This window comes from Miniopterus schreibersii (genome assembly GCF_964146895.1).
Source record: "Miniopterus schreibersii genome assembly, chromosome: 11".
NCBI lineage: Eukaryota > Metazoa > Chordata > Mammalia > Chiroptera > Miniopteridae > Miniopterus > Miniopterus schreibersii.
Genome location: NC_138111.1, coordinates 55,172,270 through 55,191,394, shown reverse-complemented (window position 1 = coordinate 55,191,394; position 19,125 = coordinate 55,172,270). Strand labels below are relative to the sequence as shown.

Here is a 19,125-nt window from a genome sequence, read left to right as displayed (position 1 = left end):
TGCCAGAGCTTGTCAGGCCCAGAAGGGACATCCTGCAGTTGTGCAGCTAGACCAAGCCTTTGTTTTCCTAAGGGGATCAGAACCTGAATTTCATTTGTATGATCGGAGTGACCAGGAGAGCTCTGCCCTCAGTGATTCCTTAGGGCAGTGAATTGAAAAATACTTTTTCACCACAATGCACAATAAGAAATCATTTAGATAAAATATCAACATATAGTATGTGTAAATATGTAACTGAAACAAAGTTACATTTAGTGTAGTGGTTGATATGTTAGGTCTTAATTATGCCCTTTTATTTTTTGCTTTGTGGTGGTTCTCTCTGCTTTTTGTTTTTTTTCCCGTCTTCTTGTGGGTCATTTCAACATTTTCTAGAATTCCATTTGGATTTCTCTATAGTATTGTTGTTTTTTAATAGGAAAGGAATCTTTTTTATTTTTACATATATCTTTATTGATTTCAGAGAGAGGAAGGGAGAGGGAGAGAGAGAGAGAAACATCATCAATGATGTGAGAATCATTGATTGGCTACCTCCCGCACGCCCCTGACTGGGGATCGAGCCTGCAACCCGCATGTGCCCTGACCGGGAATCAAACCCCGATCCCCTGGATCCTAGGTTGATGCTCAACCGCTGAGCCACACCGGCCGGGCTCTCTGTAGTGTTTTTGAGTATATATCTTTGTTCTGCTAGCAGTTGCTGTAGGTATTACATTTTGTATTCATAACCTACCACAATTTACCAGTGTTGTCATTTTACCTATTCAAGCAAAGTATAGAAACCTTAGCTTCTTTTTATCCTTTTGCTCTCTCCCATTTATAATATAATCGTATTAAATATTTTCTCATACTTTTAGGACTACATCAGTGTTATCATTTTTGTTGCAACCACTCAACATTATTTAGAACACTCAAAAGGAAAAGGAAAGTCTATTGTGTTTACCCGTGTTCTTGCTTACAGTGCTATTTCTTCCTAATGTTCCAGGCATCATTCTTTCATCACTTTCTGTTTAGAGAGCATCCTTTAGCCATTCTTTTAGAGAAGTTCTGCGGGCAACAAGCTCTTTTCATTTTCTTTCATCTGAGAACGTGTAGCTTTCCCCTCATCCATGAAGAATATTTTTGAGGGGTAAAGGATTCTGACGGGTTTTTTTCTTTCAGCACTTGAAAAAACAGTATGCCACTTCTTTCTAGCCTCCATGGTTTCTGATGAGAAATCTGCTGTCATTCAAATTGTTTTCTCCGATAAGTAAACGTTGTTTTTGTCTGGCTGCTTTTAACATGAATATTAGGTCTTTTTTTAGTTCCCAATTCCCTTAGTCCCTGTTTGTTTTTCAAAAATATTTTTTCTCCATTGTTCGGATTAGGTAACTTCTATTGTTATATCTTCCATTTCACTGAGTCTTTCATCTACCCTCTCCATTCTGATTTTGAGTCCATCCACCGAGCTTTTTATTTTGGTTATTATACTTTTCAGTTCTAAATTTCTATTTAGCTCTTCTTTACAGCTTGTATTACTTTGCTGAGACTTTCCATTTCTTTGCTAAGTCTTTTTTTTTTTTTTTTTTTTTTTAGTTTCAAGTGAAATATTAATTGCTCATTGAAACCTTTTTATCATAGTTGCTTTAAAATTATTGCCAGATAATGTTAACATTTCCATCATCTCCATGTTTGCATCTATTTCTGTTCTTCATTCAGTTTGAGATCTTTCTCATTCTTGGTATGATGAGTGATTTTCTATCAAAACCTTGGCATCTTAGTATTAGGTTATACAACTCAGGATCTTATTTAAACCTTCTGTTTTAGCTGCCTTTCTCTGATACTGCTTTGGGGGGGCGGGGGGAATACTGCCTTATTTCTGCCAGGTGGAGATAGATGTCCATGTTGCCAAATTGACACCTAAGAGGAGACTCCTCTTTATTGATGATGGGAGTGGAAGTCCAGGCTCTCCCTGTTGTCTCCACTGACAACTGAGGTGGGGGGAGTCTCATTACTGGCAGCAGGGATGAAACTTCAACTCCCTGCTTGGCTTTCTCTGACACCACCTGGCAGGATTATTGGGAAATATCATTACAACCTCATAAGGGTGAAGTCTAGGTTTACATTCAACCTTTGCCTGTGTGGTTGGGCTGTGGGTTTTTCCCTGTTTGTTTTCCTGTGGTGTTTAGCTAGAGTAAAATGTATTATCTTAAATTTCTGTTTTGCTAAGCTGACCCTTTGCTGGTCCTCTGACTAGAAAAAGCAGGCTATCGTTGAGGATTTTTTGGTCTATGCTGTTGGCACTTGGAGTTGCTGGCTTCTTCAGCTCCAAGTCTTGGATGTATGAGGCAAAAAAGAAAACCCAGGGAACTCACCACCATGCCATTTTTCATGGTGAGTCTCTAGCCAGCCTGCCTTCTTTCCGCATTTCAGATGCCTGTTTTATATAAAATGTCCGGGGATTTTAGTTCTACTTAGGAGGAGGAGGGAAAGTATGCTTATTCCATATTCCTGGTAGCAGAATTCTATGGGAGCAGACTTTTATAGCAAGCTAGTGGTCTCCCCAACGCCAAGGTCCAGCTGAGTGGCTGAGGGGGGTGCAGAGAGAAAGAGAAGAGCAGCAAGGACTGAGCCCCGGGGACGCCCACATCTGGAGGGGAGACGAGAGGAACTAGCCAGGAGGCTAGGACGGCACCACCTGTGAGGCGGGGGAAGAACGAGGGGGCAAGATGACTACTGTTAATTACCTTCCTAAAAGGATAGTTTAAGTGGGGACGTAATCCTGACTGGAGCAGGTTTAAGAAAGAATGGGAACAAAGTGAAAGAAGCAAGTTACCAATGTCACATACTGTGCGATTCCATTATATGAAATACCCAGAACAGGGCAACCTGTTGCGAAGCAGCAGGTCTGTGGTTACCCAGGGCTCAGATGGCGTGGCAGTTTGGGGGACTGGGGATGGGAAATGGCTCCTAATGGGTGTGAGGTTTCTCTGTGGGGTGATGCAGGTCTTCTTTCGTTAGATTGTGGTGATTGTTGCACAACTCTGAGATTTTTTTTTTAATCCTCAACAGAGGATATGTGTATTGATTTTAGAGAGATAGGGAGGGGGGGAGAGAGAGAGAGAGAGAGAGAGAGAAAGAGAGAGAGAGAAAGAGAAACATTGATGTGAGAGACAAACATCGATCAGTTGCCTCCCCTGCCCGCCCCAACTGGGGATCGAACCTGCAACCTAGGCATATGCCCTGACTGGGAATTGAACCCACAACCTTTTTGGTGTACAGGACGATGTTCCAGCTAACTGAGCCACCAGCCAGGGCACAACTCTGGGATTTTTTAAAAATTGAATTGTACACTTTAAATGGATAGATTTTATAGTATATGAATTATATTTTAATAAAGATGTTTAGGAAGGAAGGAAAAGAAAATGACATGCTGGCAAAATAGTGTGGAACTTTTATGCAGGACTCATTTCCTTTATTTAGATAGCGTTGACAACTCAACAACAACAAACATGGTAAAAAGTAAAACAGAAAAAAATATAAAAAGGTGCTTAATCCACAGTACTGGAGCTATAAATATAACATTTATTTCACCTATCAGGCTGACAAAAACCCCAAAATTTGATAACATTTGGCAAGACTTAGGGAGACACGTACTCTCATACATTGCTAGTAGGAGACCAAATTGGAACCACTCCCTATGGAGAGCAATTTAGCAATACTTAGGGATCAAAATTACAAATGTATATACCCTTAGACCTGGCATTCCTACTCCCACATGGGACAGAAAGAAGATTGCCTTGAAATCGTGACTTGATCTGATTTAAAAAAACAAACAGGTTTATTCTTGCATTTTTCCTGTCATCTCCTTTCCTTCCTGCCCACCACCAATTATTTCATAAAATATATGCCAGAGCTTATTTTCCACAACTCTGCAAAAACATCCCTCAGTCCCTGACCTATGGGGTAAGAAATCCATTGTAATTCTTGCTCCTGAATAGTTACAGAAAAAATGCCAAGAAATTTTCCTAGCTTCATGTGTTTTTTTTAATTTAACTTCCTTTCCAAAACATAGTGTGGCATATTTTAAAATCATTTTTTTCCTACAAGTAGAAATTGCCCTTGAAATTTAGTTTTATGTGTGTCTAAAATGATCTTTTTTTCCTTGTTTCCTTGACTTCGGCCAAGTATGAAGCAGCTTACTAAAAATGCACAAACACATTTCCTCCCTTGCTACTTCTCTTTCTGTCTGTATTTATACCTCCCTTTGCAAAATACCCCTTTTCTCAAATTTGAAAAACTCACCAGTGAGTTAGGGAAATTTTTACTTTTACTGATTGCTTCTGGGATTACTTTAACTTAATGTTATTGAACACAAAAATGTGCTCTGTTTAGTCAGGGTCCACGTGGTTGAGAGACTCTGCCTTAGCGTCCTGTTACGGGATGAATTGTTCCCCACCCCACCCCAATTCTTATATTAAAGTCCTAACCCCCAGTACTTCAGAATGTGACTGTATTTGGAGATGGGGCCTTTAAAATGAGGTTGTTAGGATGGGCCTTAATCCAATGTGACTGATGTCCTTATAAGAAGAGATTAGGACACAGAGATGCAGAGAAGAATGGCCAGGTGGAGACACAGAGAAGGTCTCCATCTGTAAGCCAAGAAGAGACCTCAGAAGAAACTGACCCTGCCGACATCTTGGTCTCAGACTTCTAGCTCCAAAATTGTGAGAAAATAAGTTTCTGCTATTTAGCTACCCAGTTTGAGGCATTTTGGTATGGGAGCCCTAGCAAATGAAAACAGGCCCCCACTCAAAGCCCCATTTTTTACCGTGTCACATAACCTCCAAACCTGTGTACCCAACAGCCTATTGGATGTCTCCACTTGTGTATCCCACAGACGCTTCACACTCAGTGTGTCAAAAACATCTCCCCATTTCCCCCACTCCCCGCTCCCGGCGACCACTATTCTAATCTCTGTTTCTATGAGTTCGGTTTTGTTTTTGAGACTCCACCTATAAGCAAGATCATACAGTTTGTTTGGCTTATTTCACTTAGCACAATGCCCTCAAGGTCTATCCATGTTGTGGCAAATGGCAGAGTTTCTTCTTTTTTCTGGTTGAGTCATGTTCCATTGCTGTGTACACACTTTCTTTATCCACTCCTCTGCTGATTGCACGAGTAGGTCGTTTCCATGTCTTGGCTACTATGAGTAACGCCGCAGTGAACAGGAGGGTGCAGATGTTTCTTCAAGGCCCTGTTAGTTCCCAGGCTGATGGGATTACCTCCAGAATCACAGTCTTGTTGGGCTGGAGACAGTAATGAGACTGCTGCTGGGTCTACAGTGGGGCCACGGTTGGTGGGTTTGTTAACAGGAGCTCGGGCCTCAATGCTGTCTGGTCCCTGGTAGATGGAACTGCCTCCAGTACCTTGTTCAATAGGGTGGTGCCGGGACAAGAGTTTGCTTCAGGTTTCACAGCAGGGGCCTCCGACAGCGAGCCTGTTACCAGGTGCATGGATGTAGGTAGTTCCCACCAGGTCCCTGGGAGGACTGGTAATTGGATGGGTCCCTGAGTGGGCAGGACTGGATCCGGACAATGGCTAAGGGCTGAAACCAAGGCCCAGGCCTGCTTCAGGTTTCACAGCTAACACTGAGGTCTGCAGATCTGGCTCTGGAGGCATGGATTCGAGTGTCTCCTGTGAGGTTCCGGGGCAGCCTGGACTGTTCCATACTATGGCTGGAGGGGCCTGTGCCACATATAGGGCCCTTTCAAGGTCTCTGGAGTGCAGACGGGAGTGTTTCCTGCTGAGTCCTTCTGTCAGCAGGATTGTTTGCAGAATGCACCTAGGATGGGCTGGAGCCCAGTCACATGGCAATTTCAAATTCTATAGTTTCACCAAGTTTGGCAGGCTTCCAGGGTACCTGGATCACAGCTGAGTGGCTGGAGCTGGTTCCTGGGCCACTCCAGGGTCCACAGCCAGGACTGAGCTCTGTATGCCTATTACCCAATGCACAGGTGGGTGTGACTCCTGGATCCCCTAGCATATGGCACTGGTGACAGAACCAAAGCCAAATGGGGCTGTAGCAAGCCCTCAGGGGTATGGAGTTCTTTCTGAGTCTGTAGCCTCGAACATGGTCGGTGAGTCAGCTTCTTGAGTGCAGGACTGCCTTGTCAAAACGGCTCTCCTTGGTGTTGGACTGCAAAGGGGTTTCACAATCTACCTGGATCCCAAGTTCCCACGAGGGTTCTTTCGTCCCTGGATGGATGCCAAGTTGTTGTTGGGGGGGGGGGGCGGTAGATATGAGCAAGGGACATCTTAACCCGGCCATCTCGCTGACGTTACTACTTTGAGTATTCCTGTTACACAGTTTTGATCTCTATATAAATGTTGTATTTTTTTAAATTCGTTAAAAGGATTAAAAAGTACAACATTTTTACTATATAGTTGGCCCTCTGTGTTTGTGAGTTCTGCATTCATGAATTCAACTAACTGCAGATCAGAAATCTTTGGGAGACTGTTATGTTGTTGCTGACGTACACTATGTAGTTAGACCTACGACGGCTGCACCTGTACTGAACATGTACAGACTTTTTTTCTTCTCATTATTTCCTAAAAAATACAGCATAGCAACTATTTCCATAGCATTTACGTTGCATTAGGTATTGTAAGAAATCTAGAGATGATTTAAAGTACAGGCACATATTGAGGCTGTTGTGGTTTTGGTTCCAGACCTCCATTCCACAATAAGGTGAACATCACTATAAAGTAAGTCACATGAAGTTTTGGGGTTACCGGTGCGTATAAAAGTTATGTTTCCACTATCCCATAGTCTAATTGAGTGTGCAATAGTGTTATGTCTAAAAACACAACCTGTGTACCGTAATTTAAAAATATTTTATTGCTTAAAAAATGCCAACCATTACTTGAGCCTTCGGCAAGCCCTAATCTCTTTGCTGATGAAGGTCTTGCCTCGATGTTGACGGCTGCTGGCTGATCAGGGCGGTGGTCGCTGAAGGCTGGGGTGGCTGTGGCAGTTCCTTAAAATGAGACAATAATGAAGTGTGCCGCACGGATGCACTCTTCTTTTCATGAATGATTTCTCTGTAGCATGTGATGCCGTTCGATAGCATTTTACCCACAGAACTTCTTTCAAAATCGGAGTCAGTGCTTTCAAACCCTGCCGCTGCTTTATCAACTAAGTTTATCAGTTCCAGCGTCTTCACGGCATCTTCACCAGGAGTAGATCCCATCCCAAGAAACTACTTTCTTTGTTCACCCATAAGAAATAACTCCTCATTGTTAAAGTCTTACCGTGAGATTGCAGGAACTCGGTCCCATATGCAGGCTCCACTTCTAACTCTAGTTCTCTTGCTATTTCCACCCCATCTGCACTTACTTCCTCCACTGAAGCTTGAACTCCTGAAAGGCATCAGTGAGGGCTGGAATCAGCTTCTCCTCAACTCCTGTTAGTGTTGATATTTGACCTCTTCCCGTGAGTCACAAGTGTTCTTAATGGCGTCTAGAAAGGTGAATCCTTTCCAGAAGGTTTTCCGCTTACTTTGCACAGATAACATCAGGGGAATCGCAACCTATGGGAGCTATAGCCTTACAAAGTGTATTTCTTAAGTAATAAGACTCGAAAATTCAAATTACTCCTTCATCCATGGGGTGCGTAATGGGTGCTGTGTTAGCAGGCGTGAAAACATTCGTCTCATTGAAGATCTCCATCAGAGGTCCTGGGTGACCAGCTGCATGGTCAGTGAGCGGTAATATTTTGAAAGGAATCTTTTTTCCTGAGCAGTGGGTCTCACATTGGGCTTAAAATTTTCAGTAAACCATGATGTATTAGATGTGCTGTCATCCAGGCTTTGTTGTTCCATTTATAGAGCACAGGCAGAGTAGACTTAGCATAATTCTTAAGGGCCTTAGTATTTTCAGGTGGTAAATGAGCACTGACTTCAACTTAAAGTTACCAGCTGCCTTAGTTCCTAACAAGAGAGTCAGCTTGTCATTTGAAGCTTTAAAACCAGGCACTGACTTTTCCTCTCTAGCTATGAGAGTCCTACATGGCATCTTCTTGCAATATAAGGCAGATTTGTCCACATTGAAAATCTGTTGTTGAGTGCAGCCACCTTCATTAGTTATCTTAGCTGGACCTTCCGGGTAGCTTGCTGCAGCTTCTCCATCAGCACCTGCTGCTTCACCGGCACTTCTATGTTTTGGAGACTCCTACTTTCCTTACACCTCATGAACCAACCTCTGCTGGCTTCAAACTTTTCTTCTGCAGCTTCCTCACCTCTCTCAGCCTTCAGAGAATTGAAGAGTATTAGGGCCTTGCTCTGGATTAGACTTTGTCTTAAGGGAATGCTGTGGCTGGTTTAATCTTCTATCCAGAACACCTTTCCTTATCAGCAATAAGGCTGTTTCACTATCTTATCATTTTTGTGTTCACTGGAGTAGCACTTTTAATTTCCTGAAAAACTTTTCCTTTGCAGTCACAGCTTGGCTGACTGGCTCTCAGCCTGTCTCAGCTTTGGACATCCCTTCCTCACTAAATCATTTCTAGCTTTTGATTTCAAGTGAGAGACATGCAACTCTTCCTCTCACTTGAACACTTAAAGACCATTGTAGGATTAGTAATTGGCCTAATTTCAATATTGTTGTGTCTCAGGGAATAGGGTGGCTCACATAGAGGGAGAGAAATGGGGGAAGGCTGGTCAGTGGAGCCGTCAGAACACACTCAACACTTATCAGTTAACTTTGCCATCTTATGTGGGCCCAGTTTGTGGCATCCCAAAATAATTGCAATAGTAACATCAGAGATCGTTGATCACAGATCATCATAACAAATATAATATGAAAAAGTTTGAAATATTGTAAGAATTATCGAAATGTAACAGAGCCACAAAGTGAGCAAATACTGTTAGAAAAAAAAAAAAAGGCACCCATAGACTTACTGGATGCAGGGTTGCTACAAACCTTCAATTTGTAAAAAACAAAAAAAAGTCTATGAAGTGCAATGAAATAAGGTATGGCTGTATATGGAAGGATGCACATAGGTTATATGCAAATACCACTCCATTTTCTATAAGTGACTTGAGCATCTGCAGATTTCAGTTATCTGATGTGGATTCTGGAACCAAACCCTCATGGATACCAAGCAACAACTGTAAACAGAAGCAAATTAACCTAACCGTATATATCAAATTGAAATATAATCAGATAAAAATTAATTTCAAGAAACTTTTTGATTCAGAATTCTGACTGCACATTCCTGGTGGGGGATATGGTCTAAGGTCTGCACAGAGATCTTAAAGTTTACCTACTATGTTTGCTAATTATAGTTCTATTAGTTTCATAATCCTGAAACTATTTTTATATATTGTAAGATATAGAGCAAATAAATCCATTGATGTCTTGGGAAGCATGAAAATGTGGGAAAAAATAAAAAAGAATCTAGTGGAGTTAAATTAGAATTGTAATATCAGTATGTACTCACTTAAAATATATATTTATTTATATTAGCTTGTCCAATATTAGAGCCTAATAGCAATGACACCCTAGAAACAATGAGCACATCTAACACCCAGGTCTTTGTTTCCAAATACCATGCCCCACTCAATGGAAATAGAGTTTTTGAGAGAACTGGTTGATTCAGAATCTGGGGTGATATAAGAATAAAGTGAATCTAGAATATTTGTGTCAGAAAGAAACAAATGTCTCAGAGACCAATGGGTTTATGTCAAAATGACAAAGAGGTAACTTAAAGGTATCTTGAATCTAAATGTGAGGAAACCATCAGACAAATCCAGAATGTGGGCTATTCTACAAGACAGCTGACTTGGAATCTTAAAATCAGTGTCATAAGAAGTAAAGAAAACAAGGGTGGTAGTGCTGGGGGCAATTGCTCTCAATTAATAGAATCTAAAGAGACTTAACAGACAGTCCCTCAGTGATGCTCGCGTCCTGCCTCCCAGGTGGGAGAGCGTGAACGAGCTGTACGTTGATGACCTGGTCAAGGACAGAGGGGGCAAAATCAACGTGAGCCTGAACACCAGTTTACCCAATGTGCACTGTGAATTGGTCGGGCTCGACGTCCAGGGTGAGATGGGCAGGCATGAAGTGGGTCACATCGACAGCTCCATGAAGATCCTATTGAACAAAGGGGCCGGCTGCCGCTTTGAGGGCCAGTTCAGCATCAACAAGGTCCTCGGCAACTTCCACGTGTCCACACACAGTGCCACAGCCCAGCCACAGAACCCCAACCCATGTCATCCACAGGCTCTCCTTTGGGGACACACTGCAGGTCCAGAACGTCCACGGAGCCTTCGATGCTCTCGGGGGAGCAGCAAGACTCACGTCCAACTGCTCGCTTCCCACGACTACATCCTAAAGATCATGCCCATGGTTTACGAAGATAAGAGTGGCAAGCAGCGGTACATGGTGGCCAGCAAGGAGTACATCGCCTACAGCCACACGGGCCGCATCATCCCTGCCATCTGCTTGCGATACGACCTCAGGCCCATCACCGTCGAGTACACTGAGAGATCGCAGCCTGTGTACAGGTTCATCACCACGATCTGGGCCGTCATCGGCGGGACCTTCACCGTTGTCAGCATTCTGGATTCAAGCATCTTCACAGCCCCGGAGGCCTGGAAGAAGATTCAGTTGGGCAAGATGCACTGATGACCTGCCTGGTCCCCCCACCCCCGGCGAAGGACTCAGGGAGACCCCTAACCCCTTCCTCCAGCGCCCTGGCTCCTCCTGCCCTCTGTCTGGCCCAGGATGTGGTTGCATCCTGAAGTTGGGGAGGGGGGGCTGGGGGCAGCTTCCCATTTTGCAGCTACCTCTTTTCCCCATGTTTCATTTTAGACAAATTGCGCTGCCTGAAGGTGTGGTGCCCCTTCCCCTGGGGAGCCCCAAGACCAGAGTCAGACAAGGGGTACTAGGGGATGTTGGGGACCACTACTGGGAGGGCTAGAGTCCCTTCTCTCTTGCGGGACCAGCCCAGAATCCAGGCTTTGACAGTCTCTCAGCTGGGAAGCCATCCTCTGAGAACCAGACACGGTTTGTGCACTTTTGTCCAGACGGGGCGCATCTTTCTCAGCAACCCTAAAATAATCATGTCTCGGCCTCTTCCAGCTGGCCACCAGCAGTCCCAAGGTCTTAGGTGGGGGAGCAAAACAGACCCACCCTTCCCCCACCTGGATGTCCACCCTTCGGGCCCCCGAGGGTGCACAGCACAGGGTCCTCTCTGCAGCCCAGTCTTGGCTCCTTGCCACAGAGCTCCCTGTGGGCTGGCCACACACCAGCACGTTCCTGGTCCCTGGGGCGGCCCCACTGTCCCCCCACTTGCTCCTAGGTGGGTCCCTACCTTTCTTCTCCCCCTCATCCTTCCCCTTTAGTCCTGAAAGGGAGGGGCAATGGTCCAGGCCCGCTTCCACCCAGGGAATTTCAGGTATGCCCTGGTGTCCCAGGGAGGCAGCCACCTGCCTGTTTTCCATTTATATCAAGATTGTTGGCATACTTTTGTAATTAAGGGGCGTGCCCAGAGGAAGGAGTTTTAACCTATCTATATAGATAGCTCAAGTCCTGCCATTTGTAATGTTTGGCTCTGGATTCGAAGTAGAACAGCTTCCCCGCTTGCATATGAGTTGACTGGTGTGTGTAACTGCATTTGGTTATTTCTGGTGTCTATGGCCACCTAGATGTATTTTTTTTTTTACGTTCTGTCCCCCAGTTACAGAAAGGAGTCCCTTTAGAAAGGTGGGTGGGTAGGGTGGGGAAATGTGTGGGATGCACAGGCCTCGAAATTCCACTTTTATGCATTAAAAAAACCTCGAGGACATAGGGGTTGTCAGTTCCCTATAGAAGACACACCTCCGACCCATTATTCTTATAAACAAAATCTCAAGGGGAAAAATGTTTTAGTTCTTTCCCCACTTATTGAGTTCAAATAGATTAAAGGGCTGATAAAATAAATTTAAAAAAAAAAAAAAAAAAAAAAAATATATATATATATATATATATATATATATATAAAATGAAGAGCTTAATAGTTAAATTCAATGCATGAACTTTTATTAGCTCCTGGATGGTGTGAGGACAGGGAAGGGAAAGCTAAAGAAGATATTAGGGAATGATTGGTAAAATTTATATATGGTACCTAAATAAAATTAAGTTTCAGGTGTGATTATGATATTGAGGGTATGTGGCAGAATACCTTATCTTAGGAGATGCATGCTGAAGTATTAAGAGGTGACATATCATGGTGTTTGTAATTTACTTTCACACGGCTCAGAAAAAAATGTGTGTGTGTGATAAATAGAACTTTTTAACTAGTAGGAATTGCTGAGTCAGAAATGACACCTAGATTTCTATCTTGTCACAAGGGATGGGGAACTCTGAAGGAAGAGCAGGCATACAGAGAGTAATGAGAGACCAAATAGAAAATGGAGCCGAAATCCTAGCTCTTGTTTCTGTTTCTCAAAACTTTCCAGTGATTCTAAAACTTACCATCAAGATTACATACACAGGATACCTACTTTCAGCATGGCTAGTTGATATTTTACTGGAAGGCTTAGCCAGAGCAATTAGGCAAGAAAAATGAATAAAAGGTATTCAGATTGGAAAGGAAGTAAAACAACCTCTATTCACAGATGGCATGATTGCATATATGGAAAATCCCACAGAATCCATAAGAAAGCTATCAGAGCTAACAGCTACATTCAGCAATGTTTTGGAGAATAAGATGAACACACGAAAATCAGTTGTGTTTCTTTACACCAGCAGTGACTAAAAGTGAATTAAGAAAACAATCCAAAGAATAAAATACCTAAGGGAAAAATTAATCAAGGAGGTAAAACACTTGCACATTGAAAACCATAAAACATTGCTGAAATAAATTCAGACCTAAATAAATGGAATGATATCCCAATATCCCATGTTTATGAATTGGAAGACTTAACGTTGTAAAGATGGCAGTGCTCTCCAAATTGACCTACAGATTAAATGTAATCCCTATAAAAATTCCAAGAGCATAATTTGCATAAATGGGCATAAAATTCAAATGGAATTACAAGGGATCTTAAGAGCTAAAACAATCTTGAAAAAGTAAAGAATAAAGTCAAGGCCTCACACTTACTCATTTTGAATTTATTACAAAGTTACAAATCAAAACTGGCATAAGGATAGAAACACAGACCATTGGAATAGAATTAAAAGTAAGTAAACTCATACATCTATGGCCAATTTTCAACAAGGGTGCCAAAAATCAATCTATGAGGGAAGAATAGTCTCTTCAGCGGATAGTGGTGGGACAACTGGATATCTACCTGCAAAAGAATGGAATTGGACTCCCTACCTCACACCGTGTTAACAGATTAACTCACAATGGATCAACCACCATTTTGAACTGAAACCATAAAATTCTTGGAAGAAAACAGAGGGGTAAATAAGTCATCATGACTTTGAATTTGGCAATGCATTTGTCTCAGCTATGACACCAAAAGCATGATCAGCTGAAGAAAAAAATAGAGAAACTGACTTCATCAAAATTTAAAGCTATTGTTCATCAAAGGACATTATCAAGAAAGTAAAAAGACAGCTACAGAGTGGGAGAAAATATTTGCACATCATCTACCTAATAAGGGTATAGTATTCAGAATATATAAAGAACTCTTAAAACTCAACAACAAGACAAGCCAATTCAAAAATGGGTAAAAAGTCCTTGTGCACTGTGTTGGGATTATCAAATGGTGCAACTGCTATGGAAAAGTATGGAGGTTTCTAAAAAAATTAAAAATAGAACTACCATATGATCCAGCAATCCTGCTCCTGGGTACATATCCAAAAGAATTGAAAGCAGGGTCTTGAAGAGATATATGCATACCTATGTTTATAGCAGCAGCATTCACAATAGCTAAGAGTTGGAAGCATCCTAACTGTTCATCAGCAGATTAACAAAAATGTGGTATACAGATACAATGGTATATTATTCAGCCTGTCCAAGGACAAAAATCCTGTCACATGCTACAACATGGATGAACCATGAGAACATTACGCTAAGTGAAATAAGCCAATTACAAAAAGACAACTACTGTATGATTCCACTTATAGGAAGTATCTAAAGTAGTCACATTCATAGAAAGAGAAAGCAGAATGGTGGTTACCAGGGACTGGGAGAAGAGGGAAAACGGAGTTGTTTAATGGGTACAGAGGTCTAGTTTTGCAAGATAAAAGAAGTTCTGGAGATCTGTTTCACAGCAGTGTGAATACGCTTAACATCACTGAACTATATACTTAAAAAATGGTTAAAATGACAAATATGCATTAAAAAAGAAAAATAATAAAGAAACCAGAGCAAGAGTACTGGACTTTACTGTTTGCCTCACATTAACTCACTACCACTACTACTTCAATAAAAATAAACAGAGCTAAAAAAAAAATGGGCAAAGGACTTGAATAGACATTTCTCCAGAGAAGACAAATGGCCAACAAGTACTTAAAAGGATGCTCAACATCATTAGGGAAATGCAAATCAAACCACAATGAGCCCGACTGGCATGGCTCAGTGGTTGAGCATCACCCTATGAAACAGGAGGTCACAGATGGATTCCAGGTCAGGCCACATGCCCGGGTTTCGGGCTTGGGGCTTGATCCCCAGTCGGAGGCATGCAGGAGGCAGCCGATCAATGACTTTCTTTCTCTCCCTCCCTCTCTGAAATCAATGAAATAAAATAAAAACCACAATGAAGTACTACTTCACAATCAATAAGATGGCTATAATTTTTTTAAAAAGAAAGAGAATAAACAAGTGTTGGCCAGGATGTGGAGAAATTTGAACACTCATACATTGCTGGTAGGAATGTAATATATTTCAGCTACTGTGAAAATAGTTAAGCATTTCCTCCAGGAGTTAAACACAGAATTACCATAAGACTCAGCAATTCCACTCCTAGGTATATAACCCCAAAGAATTGAAAACAGGTACTCAAACATAACACTATTCACAATAGCCAAAATAGTTCAAGAGTCCGTCATTGGATAAATGGATAAAAAAAATTGTGGTCCAGAGCCCTAGCCGGTTTGGCTTTGGTTAGGGCATTGACCCACAGACTGAAGGGTCCCAGGTTTGACTCCGGCCAAGGGCACATACTTTGGTTGCAGGCTCAATCCCTTGGTTGGGGGCTCATGCAGGAGGCAACCAATTGATGTGGCTCTCTCACACTGGTGTTTCTCTCTCCCTTCTACTCTCTCTGAAAAGCAATGGAAAAGTATCCTCAGGTGCGGATTTAGGAAACCAAAAAAATCGTGGTCCGTATACAGTGGATTTTACTCAGTCATAAAAAGAAGTATTGATACATGCTACAACGTGGATGAACTTCAAAAACATTAGAAGCCAGACCTAAAGGTCACATGTTGAGTAATTCCACTTACATGAAATATACAGAATAAGTAAATCATAGAGACAGAACACAGATTGTGGTTGCCAGTGGCTGATGAAAGGGGGGAATGGGAAGCAGTTGCTTAACGGGTACAGGGTTTCCTTTGGGGATGAAAATGTTTTGGAACTAGACGGAAGGGGTGGTTGCACAACACTGAATATAATAGATGTCACTGAATTGTTCACTTAAAAGTAATTTTTATGTCAGTTTCACCTCAACAAAAAAAGTATATACACAGGTTTTCAACGCATCATTTACCAACATTCTTTATATTAACATCAGGTGATCTAACAGGATTTAGTAGAATCTTTCAACTTTGAATGTGACATTGGACTAAACACAAAACTTTGTGATATTTCAGTGGAAGATGGGATGTAATAATCTTAGAAAGTAAAAATTATTTTCATTAACTTGAAATGCAGGAGCTTTTTTCTTGAAGAAAATATGTAGTAGACAATCAAGTCCCTTCCTTTCGGGAACAGATTCAGGATGTGGGCTTCAGAGTTAGGTCACCTGGGCTCTCATTCTCGTTCTTCCAGCACGTTCAGGAGCACTATCAAATAAAACTGTCTTTCCCACATCTTTCTGCACTATTAAGAATTGCACCATTGCTGACTCAAGAGTTACTATAATACATTCACTTATTCTCCCCCTGATGGCTGGCTCCATGCTATACCACTCTCAGACTAATACATATCAGAGCTAGGATTATACTCATTTAAAAATATTTACTGAGCCCTGGTCGGGTAGTTCAGTTGGTTAGAGCGTCATCCTGATAGGCCAAGGTTGAGGGTTTGATTCCTGGTCAGGGCACATACAAGAAGCAACCAATAAATGCATAAGTAAGTGGAACAACAAATTGTTTTTCTCTCTCAAATCAATTTTAAAAATTAAAAAAAAAAATTTACTGAGCGCTTCTTATGTGCCATGCACTTTGCTGTGTCCTGGTATACAGACCGTGGTAAGCTTAGGACGTGAGCCGTGGCTTAATTTTTCATCTAGTAGAGGGGACAGACCACGACTCATTTATGTCTCATGATTAGGTCCTGTAAAGGACAGTGCTATACTAGAGAATGAGAGGGATAGTATTTGAGACAATGCGGTCAGGAAACGCTTCTCTTAGGAGGGACACCGAATCTGAAAGGCCTGCAGAGCATTAACCAAAGGCAATAGGTGAGTTTGGGACTGTGGAAAGCTTGTAATGCCAGGATGATAAGGAGTCTGAAAAGTATTTTTCTGTGAAAAACAAATGGTGTATTTCCAGCAAAGGAGTGATATAATTTGCTTTAAAAAGATCGCAGAGGCAGGACACAAAACAAGGGGACTCCTTGGGCACCGATGGCGGCCTGGACTTGGGGTAACTGTGATTAATGGCTAGCGCGACAGGGTCGCTAACAGTGTTCTGTGATAGAACCACCACGATTACAGAACTGTTGGCGGCCAAGCAGATGATCGAGTATTTAAGGGAAAAACAAATCGGGGCGGTCAGGGTGTCTCGCTGTGAACCGCCGGAATCTAGCGACGGAGTCCGCGGTACAGGAGAGCCCGAGGGCTGGACTCTGGCCCCCCTTCCTTTGGTAGCGTCAGGGGCAGGGTCCGAGACAGAGCCGGGGCCCCACCCTAGTCAAGGGTAACCGAGGAAGAGCAGGCTGGGGAGAGTCTGACCTTCAGGACTGAACTGGCCGCTACGCTAAAACTCCGCCACAGGTCCCGCTAGGCCCGGAGCGTGCACCGACAGACTGCTGCTTAGTCCCACCCCCGGAAGTGCCAACTAACCAGGATCGCTTCCGCCATCCCTGTCTTTTGCACATCTCGCGAGAACTGGAAGCGACTATGTGATCTGGGCTAAGCGGAAGTCGGGCCTCTTTTTCGTGGCGCCTCGGAGGCGGTCGGCTGCTTCAGGATGAAGGTAGAGGAGGTGGCGGGGGTTGAGTTGGGCTTGGGGAGCATGCATCGGGCCCCAGAACACGGCGTTGCCGCAGTCGTAGTTCTCCAAAACCCTGGTTCTAGGTAGAAAAGGGACTGAGGCAGGAGACCGCTCTCTCTCATGGGGCTGGAGCTCCTTGGGGGAGCGGATGGGGAACGATTGCCGCTGGAGCTGCGTCGGGCCGGGAGCGCCATAGTGGCGGCGTCCCCGGGCCTAGCCGGGACGGATATGGCCCTGCTGTAGGTTGGGCTCCTTTCTCCAGAGGGTGAACGGCTGCGGAGCACGCTTCGCCCTCGGAGTCGTTCAGCAGGGCCTGATAAACGATGCCCTATTTTTAGCGCGGCGCTTGTTACGCGCTATGCACACACGTGCTTTGTAGTTAAAGTCAAATCAAGTTTTCTGCTGGGGGGGGCGGGGAGGTTTTGATATGGAAGGCATTTTGCAGTGGAATACTTTTGTAGGTGGTTCTGCAGTTTTCATAAAGCTCTCCCCCCCCTCGTTTAATCCTTAGCTGAACATCTCTTTCCCAGCCACTGGCTGCCAGAAACTCATTGAAGTGGACGATGAACGCAAACTTCGTACCTTTTATGAGAAGCGTATGGCCACAGAAGTTGCTGCTGACGCTTTGGGTGAAGAATGGAAGGTAAGAGTTGACTGTCAAATTGTTGCTGCTCCTTGGGAGGCGGTAAACGCTGCTGGTAATCCGTATGTGTAATGGGTTTCAAACTCCGGGTCTTCCCGCTGACCTTGGGTTAGTTACTCCCAAACGTCATCCCATAAGGTGGAGCTATCACCTGGCAGGGTTTTGTAGCGCAAATGAGAAAATCTAAATACTAATTGCCCTGCAAGCTAATGGTCTCCAGAGGGTATTTTTAAAAGTGTCGAGAAGGGGTGTCTAGTTTATCTGTTGTTTGGTTTCTTAACGTAGTCTTCCCCTAGAACTGTTATTTCTGGTAAATCATAGGTTAGAAATATGGCTTGATTGAATTTGCTAATTGAACTTGGCCAATTGGAAATGTAGACATACCCGAGGAGTAAAGTTTAAGAAATTTCAAATTGTACTTAATGACCTGTACTTATACTAGAATTGAGAATGTGCTTGAGAGAGGCCACAGTCCTTTATAATGTATCATTGTGTTCTGCAGGGTTATGTGGTTCGAATCAGTGGTGGGAACGACAAACAAGGTTTCCCCATGAAGCAGGGTGTCTTGACCCATGGTCGTGTCCGCCTACTGCTGAGTAAGGGGCATTCCTGTTACAGACCAAGGAGGACTGGAGAGAGAAAGCGCAAATCTGTTCGGGGTTGCATTGTGGATGCCAACCTCAGTGTTCTCAACTTGGTCATTGTAAAAAAAGGTGAGGCTTATGTTCTTGAGTTCAGTTACTGTTGACACTGATTTCAAGTTGATTGTCCAAATGTTTTCTCATTTGCCATATCCAGTTGGACCAGTGGGGTGGTTTTGTTTTTACCAATGTATGAGAAGTAACTTAGGGTTCTTTGTAAGGAAGTTGAATTAAAATGTCTTTGTTCACGTCTCTTAGGGGAAAAAGATATTCCTGGTCTCACTGATACTACTGTGCCTCGTCGCCTGGGGCCCAAAAGAGCTAGCAGAATCCGCAAACTTTTCAATCTCTCTAAAGAAGATGATGTCCGCCAATATGTTGTGAGAAAGCCCCTAAACAAAGAAGGTAGGGGAGATTATGATATTTAATTTAGGGCTTGCTTAATTGCAGTAATCTGTCACTAGTGTTTTGAGTGTTCATTAGAAGAAAAAA

At 43.0% G+C, this 19,125-nt stretch overlaps 1 protein-coding gene and 1 pseudogene across 5 annotated transcripts in view; both read left to right on the top strand.

Annotated features, from left to right (window-relative positions):
* The window catches only part of RPS6 (ribosomal protein S6), a 36,262-nt gene that overhangs the window by 15,735 nt on the left and 1,402 nt on the right, over positions 1-19,125 (top strand). For 3 of the 4 annotated variants that reach the window (XM_081150527.1, XM_081150528.1, XM_081150530.1), the window contains 4 exons: positions 17,130-17,331; positions 17,861-17,992; positions 18,495-18,705; positions 18,892-19,038. In XM_081150527.1, coding sequence (XP_081006653.1) covers positions 17,326-17,331; positions 17,861-17,992; positions 18,495-18,705; positions 18,892-19,038 — 496 coding nt within the window. In that variant the 5' untranslated portion in view covers positions 17,130-17,325. Of the gene's footprint in view, positions 1-16,518; positions 16,596-17,129; positions 17,332-17,860; positions 17,993-18,494; positions 18,706-18,891; positions 19,039-19,125 lie in introns of those variants that run through there. The other variant, XM_081150529.1, reaches the window with a different exon arrangement.
* LOC308563553 (endoplasmic reticulum-Golgi intermediate compartment protein 1 pseudogene) lies at positions 9,708-10,662 on the top strand (annotated as a pseudogene). Its single transcript has 2 exons — positions 9,708-9,734; positions 9,898-10,662. The product of its transcript is annotated as an endoplasmic reticulum-Golgi intermediate compartment protein 1 pseudogene (transcript).